This window comes from Hippoglossus hippoglossus, chromosome 6 (assembly GCF_009819705.1).
Source record: "Hippoglossus hippoglossus isolate fHipHip1 chromosome 6, fHipHip1.pri, whole genome shotgun sequence".
Classification (NCBI taxonomy): domain Eukaryota; kingdom Metazoa; phylum Chordata; class Actinopteri; order Pleuronectiformes; family Pleuronectidae; genus Hippoglossus; species Hippoglossus hippoglossus.
In genome coordinates this window covers 9,597,141-9,612,954 of record NC_047156.1, presented here as the reverse complement: position 1 = coordinate 9,612,954, position 15,814 = coordinate 9,597,141, and the positions used below count along the sequence as shown (strand labels likewise).

Below are 15,814 nucleotides of genomic sequence, written 5' to 3'. Positions count from 1 at the left end.
GACAGAGCCGTATCAAATCATAATAGATGGCGATGATATTTGAACAATGAATCAAAGCTGTATCAGGTCTCACAGAGGAGCAGAGACATATCACTTTTGACAGGTGCCGCATTGGATGACAGCAGGTCACATGCACTCTCACACACACACGTACACAAAAACAAGCACATATACACATGGGCAGGTTTTCTACATTTGTCTCAAAGTGAAGTCTATTTCACAGCATCGTGGCTGCTCTTGCTCACGATACTTACCTGCAGCAGTCGTTCTTTCCAGTATTCTGTCAACACAGTTGGTCAAATCATTTTGTTTACAGTTTGACCGGCCTGACTGAAAACTATAACTGCTGTGGGATGTCACATCACAACATGTCATAACACACAGAGCAACTTACTCAGCAGAGACTGAGCATGATTTATCACCAACATTTACAACTGTTTCACTCTACTTCTCTCCATCTTCTTACCAGCATCACTTTCCCACTTTCCCGAGCAGTTCAGAAAACTTTTGTTTTGAGTTCAGAGATTGTAACTGACAATTTAGTTCTTTTGTCTTCGAGAACAGCAAACATGATTTTCCGAGGCACATCAGTTAGAAGCACTTTTCTGTCCAAACCTAACCAACTGTCGGAGAGAGACGTTCGTGTCGGAACCTTCGCCAAGCCTGACATTTTCAAGTAGATAGCCCCGCCAACGTAACCGTACCGAACCCCAGCCCGGATATCATTTCAAAGTTTTTGTCAGAACCTAGCCTGACCTGTCCGGAGCCATCAGGCTCAGGTCGGATATCAACAAGCTAATCAGTAAGATTAGAAGAACCTCAGGATGTTGTCACTTTACAGTTAATGATCTGCCAATTGACCACCACAATATTTTTAAACATAAAGTAATATACTGTCATACAGCTGAGCTGACAGTGACAGTCGCCGGTAAAGGAACACATACGGCTACTGAATTAATCAGTGACATTGATAGTTCAGTACATTCAATTCAGCTACTGATACTGATACGTTTGTTCCTGTGCTGAACACTTATACTCTCCTGCTCTCTTTCCTTTCCTTGAATATGTATTTGTTTGTCTTAGTGCAACTCAGCTTGTCTTGACCTTGACTCAAAGGCATGTCATGATAAACCATCCCAGTATTTGAAGAGCTTGTAGAGCAGTTTCTTCTTGTTGTCTGAATTTGACTGAATTATTCAAGGTTTCTTCCACTTTGACAGAGCGGAAGTATTTATAGGCGTTGGTCTCTGCCTCTGACACTTACACCTAAACAACAAGCTTTCTGAAGACTCTTCAACAAACCAACCAATTCTGAGGGAGAGGAGGAGAAAGAAAGGAAGCAGAGATTTGAAACATATACGCTGGAAGCTGAAATGGAATAGGACTGTTTTCTATGGTACTTGTCCAGGAAGTCTAAAACTAGGAGTCTGCAAAGCTGCAGAAAATTGACATTTTGCTTTTAGTTATCTCTAGGTGAGGATGAGAGAGAGACCAGGCCCAGCTCCAGGAGACAGACAAGTGTCATGGTTGAGGTATAACTTCCTGGTGGAAGTCTTAGGACGGGAGTTGTAAAGTAAAAAATATGGACTGTTGTCCAGTCATGGTGTCAGATATGCCAGTGCTGTGTAGCAGGATAGACGGAGTTGTAACAGTCGTGAAGGCAGAACGACCGATCTACACGTGTCATGAGCTGTATTGGGGTAAGTTTTTCTCTGCACACTATTCTTATAGTCAGCACACTGAGCAGACAGCTCACTTATAGTCACACTGCATGTAACGTGGTGTCTTGTGGGATAAAATAAAAAATACTGCCTTTTGTAAATGTGTGAAACTTGCAATATGACTCAGCATAAGGGGAAATGTAGTAAAAGACAGAAGCATAGTGTCTGCAAGCGTACAAACGTTTCTATTTTTAGAAGACGGGGCTGTGCAATACTACAAACTCAAGTGACTGTGACTGAAAATACACACATTAGCCTTGGGGAACGTATCTGACTGCTTGTCAAATATAGATTTTACGATTAAGAACTTATCAGAGGGCTTTCCAATCATTTGTCGACTTTCCCCATCATTTCCCTCCTCTTCATCTCCCTGCTACAAATGCAAAGCTGTTTTGTTTCATATTTGAACATTTATGTTTGTAATGAAGGATTCTTACTCATGTGTCCATTTTAATAAAGATATGTCATGATAATCAAGTAAATCTCATTCCTCAAGTGACCTTCTGTTGCATTTAATGAAATAAGAGTTGGTAGATGTGCGATTTTAACTCATAACTCTCACACTCGATAGCTTTGATGAACTCTTTTCCTTCAGTACAGCATTATTAGATCTAATCTCATATTCTATTTAATTAAAAGCCCGATTCCCAACAGACCAGTGCTTGCAGTGGCATTGTCTTATTCTGTACTCTTAACAAAGCATCTTGTTAGATTGTGACTGCTCAGACTCAAAGGTTGAGTTTAAAATCTCTGCCCTCTCTTTCTCCTCCTTTCTTGGCTTCTGCAGTGTCAGACACTTAGTCTTGCTATGTGAAAGGTGCAATAGAGGAAACTTAAATCAGCTTACATTTACCCAGCATGCAATCTCTTGGGATTGTGTAAATATTGTTGTTTGGGAACTTAAGACAGCAGCTCACTTCATGTCATGGTTTTACTGTGCTCGCGATTGTTCCCTAAACTTAGTCATGCATTTGAGTCATTGTTTATTTGGCTACACCCAGGGTTAGTAACAGCACAACAGAAGAGCAAATGATGTATCTGTGTTCACAGCAGCCAAATATACATGCATCGTTTTAATAAAGAGATCAGTCAAAATGATTGCAACCACAATCTGATTTCATGCTTCGTATGGCACAAAAATAGTTTTCCAGATCAACAGCGGGTCACAGTAAAACCTGTTCCCTTGTTGAGGAGTTTGGCATTTGCAGCCTGTTGTCCGCAGCTCTTCATCTAACATTTCCCTGTGGCTGATTCTTCTTGTTCTATCGTTTGCTGCAATATTTTGAACTGATGTACTTCTGTGCAGTAATCCATGGCAACGAATACGTATACACTGTATAATACACTTTTGCAGGTTGGGTTGTGCTCAAAATGAATAATTTGTTTACAACATGTTCTCCATTTTCCGAATGACCACACTCAAAGGGAGGGTGACAAACCTGCTGTCATAAGCCCCTTTAACACAAACCATTCAGACACAGACTGGGAGAGCATGCACTCTGAAATCACACATTTTGGGGTGTCATTATGCCATCTTACATGGTTTAGTGTAAACAAGCAAACACTGCATAATAAGGGATCTTCCTAATGACAAAGTAGTGGGATATCCGTTAAAAGGGCAGTAGAGAGGGGGGAGTGGTGAACTATTTTGCTGGATACAGACTTTTAAACTCTATTCTCATCTACAACCTTCACCCCATGGAGTTGATTTTGTTTCAGCTTTATTTGTTCTCCCTGTATTCCCAGTCTAACATGCTTTGTTTTTTCCTTCTCATCTTTCTATGTTTGGGAACTCCCTACTTCCCAGTTAATTAAGTTCCCCTACATTTGCTTTATCATGTCCATCTATGCAGAAAAATGGCTTGATTTGAAGATTAAGTCGTGCGTCCCACTCACATCAAAGATATGTGCTCACACAGTTTTAGTTTTTTCAGCTTTTAGGCCTTTGCACATCAATGGCGACGCAAATCAATCGGAATCGCATAGAATAGCGAATGATTTAGAGTCGAATTTTGACACAATTTAGTGAATAAAAAAGGATTGAGAAAAATTGCGCCTCCGGAAAAGAAAGATGAAATCTACATCAAGCGATGATGATCTGGTCCTTTTACTTAAGGACAAGAAGAAAATGACTAAATATCTTGGTACACCCAATATTAATGAAGAGAGGAGAACTACTTGGTTCAGGAGCTTTAACTGTGCCACAGCTGCTTCAGGATGTATTTCAGGATATCCGTTGGACTGTTTGAAGAACTGCTGCAACAGCTGGCACCAAGATTACGAGTTTCTTCTTCAGTATTTAGTTTGACAAAGGTCCAGTTTGTTTGTAAACTATCCCAACTGTGTACATTTGGTTCATAAATTATACTTGTGAAATCTTGCATTGACTGAATACTGGTTTGAATTGTTGCAGAGGCCTTTGATGTTGAATATTATCCAAACCACTGCATTGTTTGTTTAAATTCACAATACACCTGCTTATATTCTTTTTTTTCTTCCTTTTGGATTGATTGTTGTTCTCCTTTAGTGACCTCTGTCACATTCTGTCCTACTGTGAGAATGACTGGTTTGTAGAGAATAGAAAATCAGAGATAGACAAAGGAATATGAGGAGAGAATAGAAAATGAAGACATTGCTCTGTCCTCTGTGCTGCGTGAAAGTGGGTTAGTTCTGTATCCACCTGTACGGTCCAATGACTCCCTGTTGGATCTAGGAAATGACAGGTGCATTGTGTGACAGCACAATGGAGAAAGAAAGAGAGAACGATTCTGTCTTTCTTTATGTACTTTTTCTTCCACAAGCCAGCATTGTTGAGATTAATTTTTAAAAGTTTTTAGTATTCAAGGTGTAAGGAGCCCGCAGATATTACTACTCCCCCTGTTACGCTTCTGTTGACCTGGTTAAAATGGTTAAAATGCACAACACGAATGTAATTAGACAGAGAAAGGAGACAAGGAAAAGAGGGATGAGTGGGGGCTTGGATGGAAAGAATAAAAAAGTCAATGAGGCACACTTGATAAGTGTGTGTGTTCGCGTGACCCTGTGTACATGTTTGTCTGCAGCTCTTATCAGTGGTAAAACAGCACAGGTTAATTCTATTTATCAGGGTCCAGAGATTGTGTGTGTGTGTGTGTGTGTGTGTTTGTGTTGTGTTGTGATGTGTGTGGGATGTGTGTGTGATGTGACACTTGCGTCCTTCAGACAAGGGTAGTGAGGGTGGAACAATCTGTCAATGTGAGCTAAAACACAGATGTTTACAGCAGAAGTCTGAGACGTTGCATGTTTAGCAGAGTAGCAGAAAGAGCAGCAACGTTACAGCGTGAGATGCAGCTTGATGTGCTAAAAATGACAGCTGTGTTTGCAGCTATCGCCAGAGAGACAAGATTAACAGCTTATTCTCAAATGTTTATGGATGAGGTATCACTTGAAACACATAGAGACACTCAGTAGAGCACGTTCCCCCACCAAGGCCCAACAGTCCCCTTAAATTCAATCAAGATGCGCCAAATTTCCCACACTCATAGAAGTAAGTTTCCAGCAGCTGATTCTCTCTTTAAGATGGGAAAACAGTGAAAATATTTAAAAATGCCTTATCTCAATAAAAACAAAGAATTCCTGGATCTGCCCCCTGCCCGAGATCCACATTAAAATGTTATAGATTCTTCCCTAAACCATACCACATCCTGACACCCAGTGTTTTGGAAATCCACCCTACATACTGTAGCTTACATTAGCATTAACAGCTGTTTACCAATGTAATAGAAACGTTGCAAGTTCCCTTACTTCGCAAGAGCTGTCTCCGGCTGTGGAAAACAATTGCAATGTTTCTCTCACTATTTGGTTTCCAACTGAAGTTTGCATGCTAACGAGCCATCTCGTTACTTCCCGATAGCAAGTCACTACAGCATCCAGTCTTCCCTGAGGAAACGGTGCTGCTCAGACAGCATATTAGAAACTCTTGTCTTGTAAATGCAGCGATGGCTGAACTCGGCAAGCGACCGTCACCACCACCCGCTCACAGCAAGAAAACATGTTCTACAGCAGAGATAGCTGACATATTACACCTTAAATGATCTGATGTACATAACTTAAACAGCCTTTAATTACAGTGGGTACGCTTTGTCCTGTGTGAGTGTGTCCTGTGTGAGTGTGTGTGTGTGTGTGGTTGAGGTTATCTGTACTATCTGAGCTCTGCCTTTAGATGCTCCTGGGCTGGACAAAATAGGTGACAGTTGTGATGAATGAGCTGCATTTCATACTATTAGATTGCATCTGGTGTCACATCGTGCACGCACACTCACACAAATATACTGTATGTTCACAAAACTGACACACAACATTTCACTCACAATCTCCCAGAATTATCCAACATTTGACTGATTCTCTTTTTTGAGGTGAGGACATTTTGATGATGCGTGAGGATGAAGGTGTGTGAGAAAGCTGAGTGACGGCTGTAAAAGACAGGCTCTGAATATGCAGGAAGAGACAGTCACTCATCTACAACTATCTCAGCAAATAACACCTTTTATTTCATCTTCCCTTTGGCAACTAGTGCGAACAAAATGCCACATCCTTCCTCCCACGACCAGATGTAGAGTAACCTTCTATAACCCAGAATGAACACCAGCCAGCTCTTAACTCTCTTTTCCTATTTATTAACACATCTCAGTCCTTTACACACGTTTGATTCATCTAAAATTGTATAATATACAATTTTAGATAAACATAAACATAAACATATTATGTTTTTTATCTTTTTGAAAGGTGTGGCAGTCATTTCCATGAGTTCACTTTCCATCGATACGCCTTTCTACTTCTATTTGCCCATTTCTGGTCTGTGTGCAGCTGTTTTAGTCGTCCAGGTAGTAAAACGTCAGAGCACATTAAAACAATTCACTGGACTTCTTTTGGCATCAGTGAAAGCCGGAGAATCCCTGCCTCATTAGAAGAAGGGGACAGTGACACCTCTTACTGCATCTGCTGATTACAATGTTGGCATAACATCATTATCTCGGCAGTTTGCCAACACACCTACAAACCCAGTCGTGTTTGCCAAAAGGAAAAAGCCCTCTGCACAGGTGTTCCCAACTACATTAATCTCCACCGGGATTAATGTTGAGGATTCCTCGCCTGAACTAAAAGAAAATATGATAAACAACAAATCGAAAAGCAGATGAAAATGAGAGTGCAGGTGAAAGAGGAAGAACCCAGTCTCTCCATTCCCAGAGGTCAAAGTTTAACGTGAACTTTGTATTTTGGAGCAGATTGCTAATTTCCTTCTGTTGTGTCACCAAGTGACAGTGGACGCAGTCGTCAGAGCTTCAAGTTTTCCGCAGCTGACTGTCTGTCAGTCACACACTGTCAGTGCACAGGCTAAGGTGGATCTGAGGATGCCCGCCACTTCAAGTGTGCTCACTTACTTTGATCTCTTTTCCTTTTCACTCTTTACGTGTCTTTTTATCCCCACATATACAGGACATCGCAAACAGTTTGATGTATTACCTTTATTAGATAGCAGACTGTCAGAAGTGATAGGAAACGCAGAAATATGGTACAGCAAGACTTATGGTTACATGCAGTGTCTCACATTACCAGCAGGACACTGCTCACTCTCACAGCTTCACCAAATCAAAGGTTACTGTGTATGAATCCATATGTACAGTATAGATAGATGAATAGGTAGGTCGATCAGTGGGTAGGTAGGTAGGTCTGTGTGTGTTTATTACCAGTATTTGTTTGTCAGCAGTATCATAAATACTATTGTTGCTATGAGTTAGGTCTCTGTTGAAACACTTTATCATCATCAGTATTAGTACTCATGATAATAATGTATATTATAACAATGGAATACATTTTATTTGGAGGTGGAGGTGTGACGGCCACAGATAGAAGAAAGGAACGGGGAAAAAAATATATGCAACCTCTCTTGTGAGACGCACTTTATGTCCTGTGTTGTCTCACATATGTCTTGATTTGTTTCACTAAGAACTTTTAAAGCGTGTCCGTGTGACCTGAAAGGGTTTTGGGCTGTGTAGTCAGCAGACTGTTGTTTAGTGGAGGAGCAACGTGTATTATTGTGATGGCGAGAGGGCATCAATCTCTATCTGCACTCCCTGAGGATAAATCCACCCACATGCTGACAGGAAACCGTGCACATGCGCACACACATACACACACTATTAATTGTGCTCAACATGATGTCTAGTCTAGTACACTTCCCACTTCAAAAGAAACATTTTAAAGAAAAATAATTTTGTAATTCATGAACTGTTTCAAAATATAAAAAATACCATGGAACAATTATACTCTGGTAGGTTATGATAAATGAAGCATGTTAATGATGATTACTTCTGTGTGGTAACTTAATTCTTCTCTGTGATAACTGAATTAGATTTCTGAGGACAGTTTAATACTAACAGGGGTAGAAACACCAGTCACACTTCTGACATTTTTGTGGACTGAAAAGATTTAAGCAAACGTGGAAGTAATTCAGAAAAATAAACTGTGTTCTTTTTTAATAACATTTAAAATAGTGCCATTTGAGAAGTTGCTTATTTCCTCGAACACTGCAAGAACCCCATACACCGGGAAATGGGGTTGACCTTCCTTCCAAGACACTGCACTAGCAATTTAAACCTTGGATGACGTGTGGTTAATTGCAAGAGAGCCTCTGATATGAAATCATGACAATAATTCTGTCAAAAGTTGATGGTATTACGACTCATCCATTCTGTGAGTGCAAGACACTTATGGAAATCAAAAACTGTGGTTTTTAGTTTTACAGCTTATACATCTTTTCTCTTGAATTTTGAATTTCTCAAAATAATATCAAAATCATGTTTATTTGTAAACATAAATAAATATAAATAAACTACATATAAATGATCTATAACTTAAATACACAGTAACTTAGTGTGAAGGCATTTAGTCATTTTTTTTACCTGTAAAGATGTTTTTTATGTCTGATGTGAGCATATAATTGGCATGAAGGTATGATGCAGAGCAACTGGAGGTACTGGATGGTCTGATTGCATTAAAATGCTTTTCATTTGTTTTGCAGAGACTCGGGAGGACCGCACCAAGAGACTGTTCAGACACTACACTGTGGGATCCTACGACAACTTCACCTCATACAGGTACAGCCGCTTTCTCTGAGACACTGTGCCACTGCAGTGTGCAGGCCATGTGGATTAGTGCATACTGTACTGCACAAACAATGTAGGTCACATTACGTTACCTTAAGAGGGGTGATGAAGAGCATGTAAAAAGCAGTTTGAGTGCTTTGGAGCTGCTGCCATCTATAGACATCATGCAGCCACTGCACCCAGTTCTAACAGTAAAACTGAGTTTCTGTTGCATAGCTGTTTAACACTATGTTTTGTCGGTATTTGTGCACTGTGCACACACAGGCATAATACTGTATGCTCTGCATGCATGTGTATTGGAACATGCACGGTTTTGTGCCTTTTATATCTCTATTTTTCTGCCAGGATTCTTATTGAATTCTTTCCCTGTCTCAAACTGAAATTTATTGTGAGTGCTCCCGCTCCTTTAAATCGGATTTGTTAGCTGAGAGTGGAAAAGCAAGTGATGTGAGGTTTTTTTTATAATGCAAATTTTCGCTTTAATGACAAGGTATGTCAGACAAGAGTGACAGAGCTACTCTGAGTGAGCATTGTTTCCATCCACTTTCTCAGCTTTTTATGAAATGTCCATGTTTTAGACAGATTAAATATCACTTCATTCACCAGAGCTCTGGGTTTAGTACAGGCTGTGATTTCCATAGGTAGGTATGTTATGTTCAGACCTGAAAATAAAATAAATATCTTGTCGCCTTCCAGAAGTGCAACAGCATAAATGCCACCGCATTTAATCATAGCAGGATAGAGCTCTGGAATTTTAAGGGCCAGATGTAACATGAATGTCTGAGTAAATATAGATACTGTAGGACAGTGAGTGAGTTACACTCTACAATTTCCGAGATCGTATCTGAACTGCAGTCTCAGAAATTTCAGAATCACAAATGTCAAATGACACATTTATTTTCAGGGGAAATTCTTACATCATAGTTTCTCTTTATTGAGTTATGTAGGTGGATAGAGATTCTGAACGAGGACAGTGAGCGTATTGCATTAATCTGGCATTAGAGCAGAGATGAAAGTCTAGTGGATAAAAGGGTTTGGACAGAAACAAACCATCTTACTGATGCTCAACCAACACAGTTTCTCTGTGCATAACAATTTGTGCAGAAGTGGATAGCTTTTTATGAAAACACACCTTTGACCTCCCTCCTGCAGAAAGGTTTGTTACGGGTCTCCTGGCTCCAGCAGCAGGAGCTTTGTGTTCCCTTGGTAAGTCTGAGAGAGTGGTGTGTAACTGAGCTAATGGAGACTGCAGTGCACTGAGTTGCAACATGAACACTTGCCCTCCACACCTGCCTTTGCCGTAACAAGGAATGACGTCTAATGGAGGAAATCACAAAATACTACAAAACTCTTGTGATGGTGTTCCGGCTGTTAACTGAAAGCAGTCTTCTCAGTCCAAGTGTGTTGTGAAGACACACGTAACATAACAGCCACACCATTTTTAAGTTAATGAAAACTGGATTATAGTCATCTACACATGAAGGTTGAGATGTTCAGGTCACCCTAATGATATTTTATTTTACATTGAAAATGAAAATGGTCTTTAGCCTTTTTTCACATCCATTTTACTGTAACCCTTTCCTCAATTTACCTCTTCATATATCATAAATATAGATAAAATGTACAAGTATAGATTGTATATAAAGATGAATGACACTATCCAGAAATGAAGCCGAAATATACAAATGCTGCCATCGTGCACATTTAGAGCGACTGTCTGTGCGGTAGCCATCAGGGGATGGTGCAGCAGTATCGAATCAGTCTTAGCCATCAGTCATTACATTTTACCCAATTTTCATAGCATCAAAGTGAATAAAACCAAATTTACCATAAGAAACACACTTTTTTTTGTACTTGTTACATTTACTACAAAACTCTTACATTTACATGTACTTAGAGCTTTTAATTTGGTACATGTCCCATCCACTAACATGAAGGAGGTGGTGTTCATTACCTGTTTTGCAGCCAGCCACCAGGTGGCGATCAAGATGCTTTGGCTTTACTTTTAGGGAGCCGTCCATCTTTATATACAGCATTCTTCTCCTCACACAACCAGCCATCATGCTATTTTGAATGCTTTACTAACTCTGCTTTGGTTTTGGCTCCCAGACTTAACATCAAATAACAGCTTTCACCTCTCAACGCTCAAAATCAGACAGTGATGAACTGCTCACCTTCTTTTGCCTCTGATTCCCTCCATCATTAGTCAGGGAATAATATTGCACAGAAGCCATCTCTGTCAGTTTCTTTAGCAGGAGCCCTTAACACCCTCCTCAGCTGCAGTCTCATCTGAAGGATCAGTTGGAGGATTGATTCACTCTTCTTCAATCACGAGGACTCCCTCTTTCGTCTGCTCGCTTTCTCTCACTCTTGTTTCCTGTCTCTATACCTCTCTGACTCTTTCTCACAATAACCTCTGGGAATCCTGAGCTGTGGTGTCTTGGCTTGGCTTTTAACTTGATTGGTTAACAGGAAAGGTGTGTGTGTGTTTGTGTGCCTCTAACTTCTCAACCCCCGCGGACTGACCCTCTTTACTCTCCTGCTCTACCTCTCGCCCCTCACTCTCAGCTTGTGTGTGTGTGTTTGTGGGGATGGTGTTGGATTCATACCTGCTCTCCCTCTTTTCTCTCCTTCACAGTGACTATATCATAGAGGAGAAGAATGCTGTTTTGCAGAAAAAAGAAAATGAAGGATTTGGCTTTGTCTTGCGAGGAGCCAAAGGTGAGCTACACACACACATGCACAAACACAAACCTCGAAACAGTCACATTCACTATATCTACCTTTTTTCAACATTTGTCTGAGTTTCGAACTAAGAAATAGTTTATTGATCTGACTCACCGACTGTGAGTCTCTTGATTGTTACTGTGTGAGTCAACAACACGACCAGCTTTGGTCAACACTCTGCTTGTATACTTAGATGCACTCAGGCTTCTCTCTCTCTCTCTCTCTCTCTTTCTGTGTGTGTGTGTGGCGTCATCCTTGGCTGAGCTGTCAGCTAGCTGTCCCATCTGTTCCCCGCACATGGCGTTGAGCTTTACTAGACACTCTCCTCCTTACTCTCCTCTCTCATTTCATCGTTCCTTTGTCTATCTTGTTTTTATTCCTCTCTGCTCTCCTCCACCTCCTTCATGTCCTTCCTTTCCATTATCATCTCAAAATATTTTTTTACACAATCACTTTCTTACCTTCAGCATTTTTTTCTTTAGGAAAATCATCTCTCTACTCATCTCCATCGCCGCAAATTAATTTTACTCATGCACGTGCCAGCTCCCCTGCTCGGGATGGTTACCATGGCAACCCCTTCTCAGGCACCTTGCCGGGAGTCTGTTACTGCTCCATCACTCACTGCCATGGATCCTGGCTCACACTGTTCCCTTTTACTCACTCTGTCTTTTACTCCCCACTAACCTTAAACACACACACATGCACTAACACACTGCAGTGGTCCATTGAGCACTCTCATGTGTCAGTGATTTTGTTGGATTCGCTCCAGGATTAAATGGAGTTTGTAGTAGCGCGTTCATGAAGTGTGATTGTGCACTGTTTGCGTGCATGTGTGTATTTTGTTAAAACATGCATGAAGCTGTGGACATGTGCACATGTTTTTCTGTGACCCTGCTTAAATCAATGATAGTTGATAAATGACTGTTCAGGTGCAGGAGGCCACAGTTGCACCCCTACTACTAATGTTCCCGTTTAATACACTCTAACATATTTTTTATTGAACTAAACACAACATATTAATCAATAAATTATTATTTGGTAAAGATGAAAGGAAACATTTGAGGAATAAATCATTGCCTAGGAAATAAAACTGAACATACTTAAACTGATAGCAAACATTTTTCAAATATTCTCTGCAGCATGCAATTCGTTTTTCTGTTTGTGATCGTTTGGTGGTCATTTAGTGAAGGAACAAAAATGCCTCAGTTGGAAGCAATAGATTTTAATTAACTGCTCCGGGTTGGGTTTTCTCTGTGTGTTTATTCTCAGCTGAGACGCCCATTGAAGAGTTCACTCCGACCCCAGCATTCCCTGCCCTGCAGTACCTGGAGTCTGTGGATGTGGAGGGAGTGGCCTGGAGGGCTGGTCTGAGGACAGGAGACTTCCTCATTGAGGTAATTAAGGACAGCTCTTCACTTGCTTTTTAATCTCATGGATGAACTCACTGGTAATGTCGATGAATGCAGAGGGGAAACTAACAAGTGCAGGAAGCTGCAGTCCTGTAGTGCTGCTGAAGTTGTGATGAGTTGTCCCTCCTGTGTCTCTGCAAAGAGGCACAGGATGTTTAATCGTGTGAAGCATCTCACCCTGACTGTCTAGACTTTGGTAACTATGGTGCGTTAATGTCAGCAGCTCTCCAGGAAACAAGGTGAGACTTGTGTCAGCATGTCTCATTCTGTGTGTTTTCTCTCAGGTAAATGGGGTGAATGTAGTGAAGGTGGGCCACAAGCAGGTGGTGTCCTTGATCCGGCAAGGGGGCAACAGGCTGCTGATGAAGGTGGTGTCTGTCACACGCAAACCCGAGTCTGAGGAAGTCATTCGTAAGAAAGGTAAAGACCAGTGGGATGGACAAGCTCCTCTGTATCCTCCCTTTAGAAAAGGTCAATGCTAAATTCATATTCTCCCATGTTTATGTGACTTTAAAATGTAATACATGTAATATTTAATATTTATATATTATATATTTTCATCTATTGGTTTTTCATCTCAAAAACACCCCCGATTTTGTGGAATGTGACAAGCTGCTTCATCTGTTCTTTTTTTGAGGACTGACTCAACCATTACCAATCTCATTCATTAGTATGAACTATAATTAAAATCGAAAATGTTCTAGTAATTACACACTGACTTAATTAAAGTTTGTTGATTGTAGCACTTCTCAGGATGTCTCAGATATTTGTTAATGGATTTTTTTATTGTTTAAATGGAGACAAGTTATTTATGTATAAAATATGTATGTTTCAATTTTCAAGGTGATTTCTGCCATGTTCATCTCTGCTGTAAATTCATGTGGTTTCCATGTCAACCATTACTCAGCTCCCACACAGTCCTGCCACTCTGACCTCAGGAGAGTGTGTGTGTGTGTGTGTGTGTGTGTGTGTGTGTGTGTGTGTGTGTGTGTGTGTGTGTGTGTGTGTGTGTGTGTGTGTGTGAGAGATTACTGTGATACAAAGACTGATAAATGGGTTTGACCTAGTTTCAGAGGGGCTTCAGTGACACTTTGTTCAATGGTTTTGAACAAACAGACTGTATCAACTCAATCTTTAGGCCCTTGTGGTATCTCTTAATCTCTCTTTCTCCATCTTTAGCGATTTCTTCTCCACCTGACTGTCTGTCCCTCACCTCTGTTGTCTTATAATCGTCTCTCAATATTATTATTTCTTGACATGACTGATGCCAGTACATACACAAAAAAATCTTAACTGAAGATCCACTTACCGGCTTTCGTTTTTAGCCTTGACCTGCAGCTCACATTCACCATCCTCCTAGAACTGAAATTGCTCAGTTGTCAGTTGAGGTAAAAAGTTAAAAAAATTTATTTAACACTTGACAGAGTCAGAAGAAACAATGAATACGTTAATTTCTGTTCAGCCAACAGCTGGTTAGCTTAGCACAGAGACATCAAACAGGGAAACAGCTAGCATGGCTCATCTCTGAAGGTAGACTAATTAAAGATGTTATATATGTGCTTTTTAAAAACAATGTAAAAATGACAACACATTGTTTATGGTGGTTATGTGCCAGACATTTCTTGGCTCTGACTAGTTGCCAGGCAACCAGCAGACTCCAAGTCTCTAGTTGCTAGTTCCTACACAGAAATAGTTTTCCACATAAGCTCAGAAATCTAAACATGATCAAAAACCCAGTGAGCAGTATTTCTGCGTACAGAAAGGTCGGGTTGATGAGAGAGATCCGAGGAGAACAGTCAGACTGCCAGGAGCTGACAGAGAAGCTAAAGTAACTCAGATAACCACCTTTTACAACTGTGTTGAGCTGGAAAGCATCTCAGAAACATGTCGAACTGAAAACTGGAGAAATGTAGCCTAGTCGAATGAATCTGGATTTCTGCGGAGGCACACAGATGGTCGGGACAGAAATTGGCGTCAACAGCATGAATCTATGGACCCACCCTGCGTTGTGTCAACAGTCCAGGCTGGTGGTGGTGGTGTAATTATGTGGGGAAAGTTTTTGTTTTCTTAGTTTGTATTGTGCATTGTTCCTGGTTATGTGTATCCATTTATTGATACACAAATGCAAAATGTTCTTATCTTGTAATGGCTACTTCCAACATGATAATGCAGAATGTCATAGAGCAAAAGTCACCTTGAGTTCAGTGTACTTCAGTCAGTGGCTTCCTCAGACACCAGATATGAATCAAATAGAAAACCTTTGGGATGTGGTGAAGTGGTGATTTACAGTGTGAATGTGCAGCTGACACATCTGTAGAATTGATGCAATGTCAAGGAAATCCGTACCGTGAAGAGTTGAGGCTGTTTTTAGAGCAAAGGGAGGAACCAATATTAATATGGTGTTCCGAATAAAGCGCTAAGTGCATACCCAAAGTGTAGATCTATACACATAATTGTTTTCAGTATATACAGGTGGTTGTGCAGTGTAACACCATTGTGGTATATTCTTTTAAACTATATGAAAATATGTTTGTTTAATTGCATTTATTTCAAGTGGTTTAGGTCTAACTAGTCGTCTATGTCAGTTCCGTCTTGTTGTCTTTCAAAGTCATTGTCTTTTTGCCTCCATTGAAGCCTGTTTCTACTTGTGTCTAAGCTGCTGAGTCCTCAGACATTTGGTCTGAGGTAGAATGACTGAGGCTGATTGAAAAGACAGCTGTAATAAGATCCTTTCTTGTGACGGGCAGATTCAAGTGCTGACACACAGACAGTGCAAACAGCTGGAGACACAATGGAGTGTGTTTAGTGTTTC

At 40.5% G+C, this 15,814-nt stretch overlaps 1 protein-coding gene across 11 annotated transcripts in view; it reads left to right on the top strand.

The window, feature by feature from the left end:
* The window catches only part of shank3a (SH3 and multiple ankyrin repeat domains 3a), a 171,871-nt gene that overhangs the window by 139,922 nt on the left and 16,135 nt on the right, over window positions 1–15,814 (top strand). For all 11 annotated transcript variants that reach the window (XM_034588086.1, XM_034588082.1, XM_034588087.1 and 8 more), the window contains 4 exons: window positions 8,782–8,857; window positions 11,505–11,587; window positions 12,863–12,987; window positions 13,287–13,422. In XM_034588086.1, coding sequence (XP_034443977.1) covers window positions 8,782–8,857; window positions 11,505–11,587; window positions 12,863–12,987; window positions 13,287–13,422 — 420 coding nt within the window. The remainder of the gene's footprint in view (window positions 1–8,781; window positions 8,858–11,504; window positions 11,588–12,862; window positions 12,988–13,286; window positions 13,423–15,814) is intronic.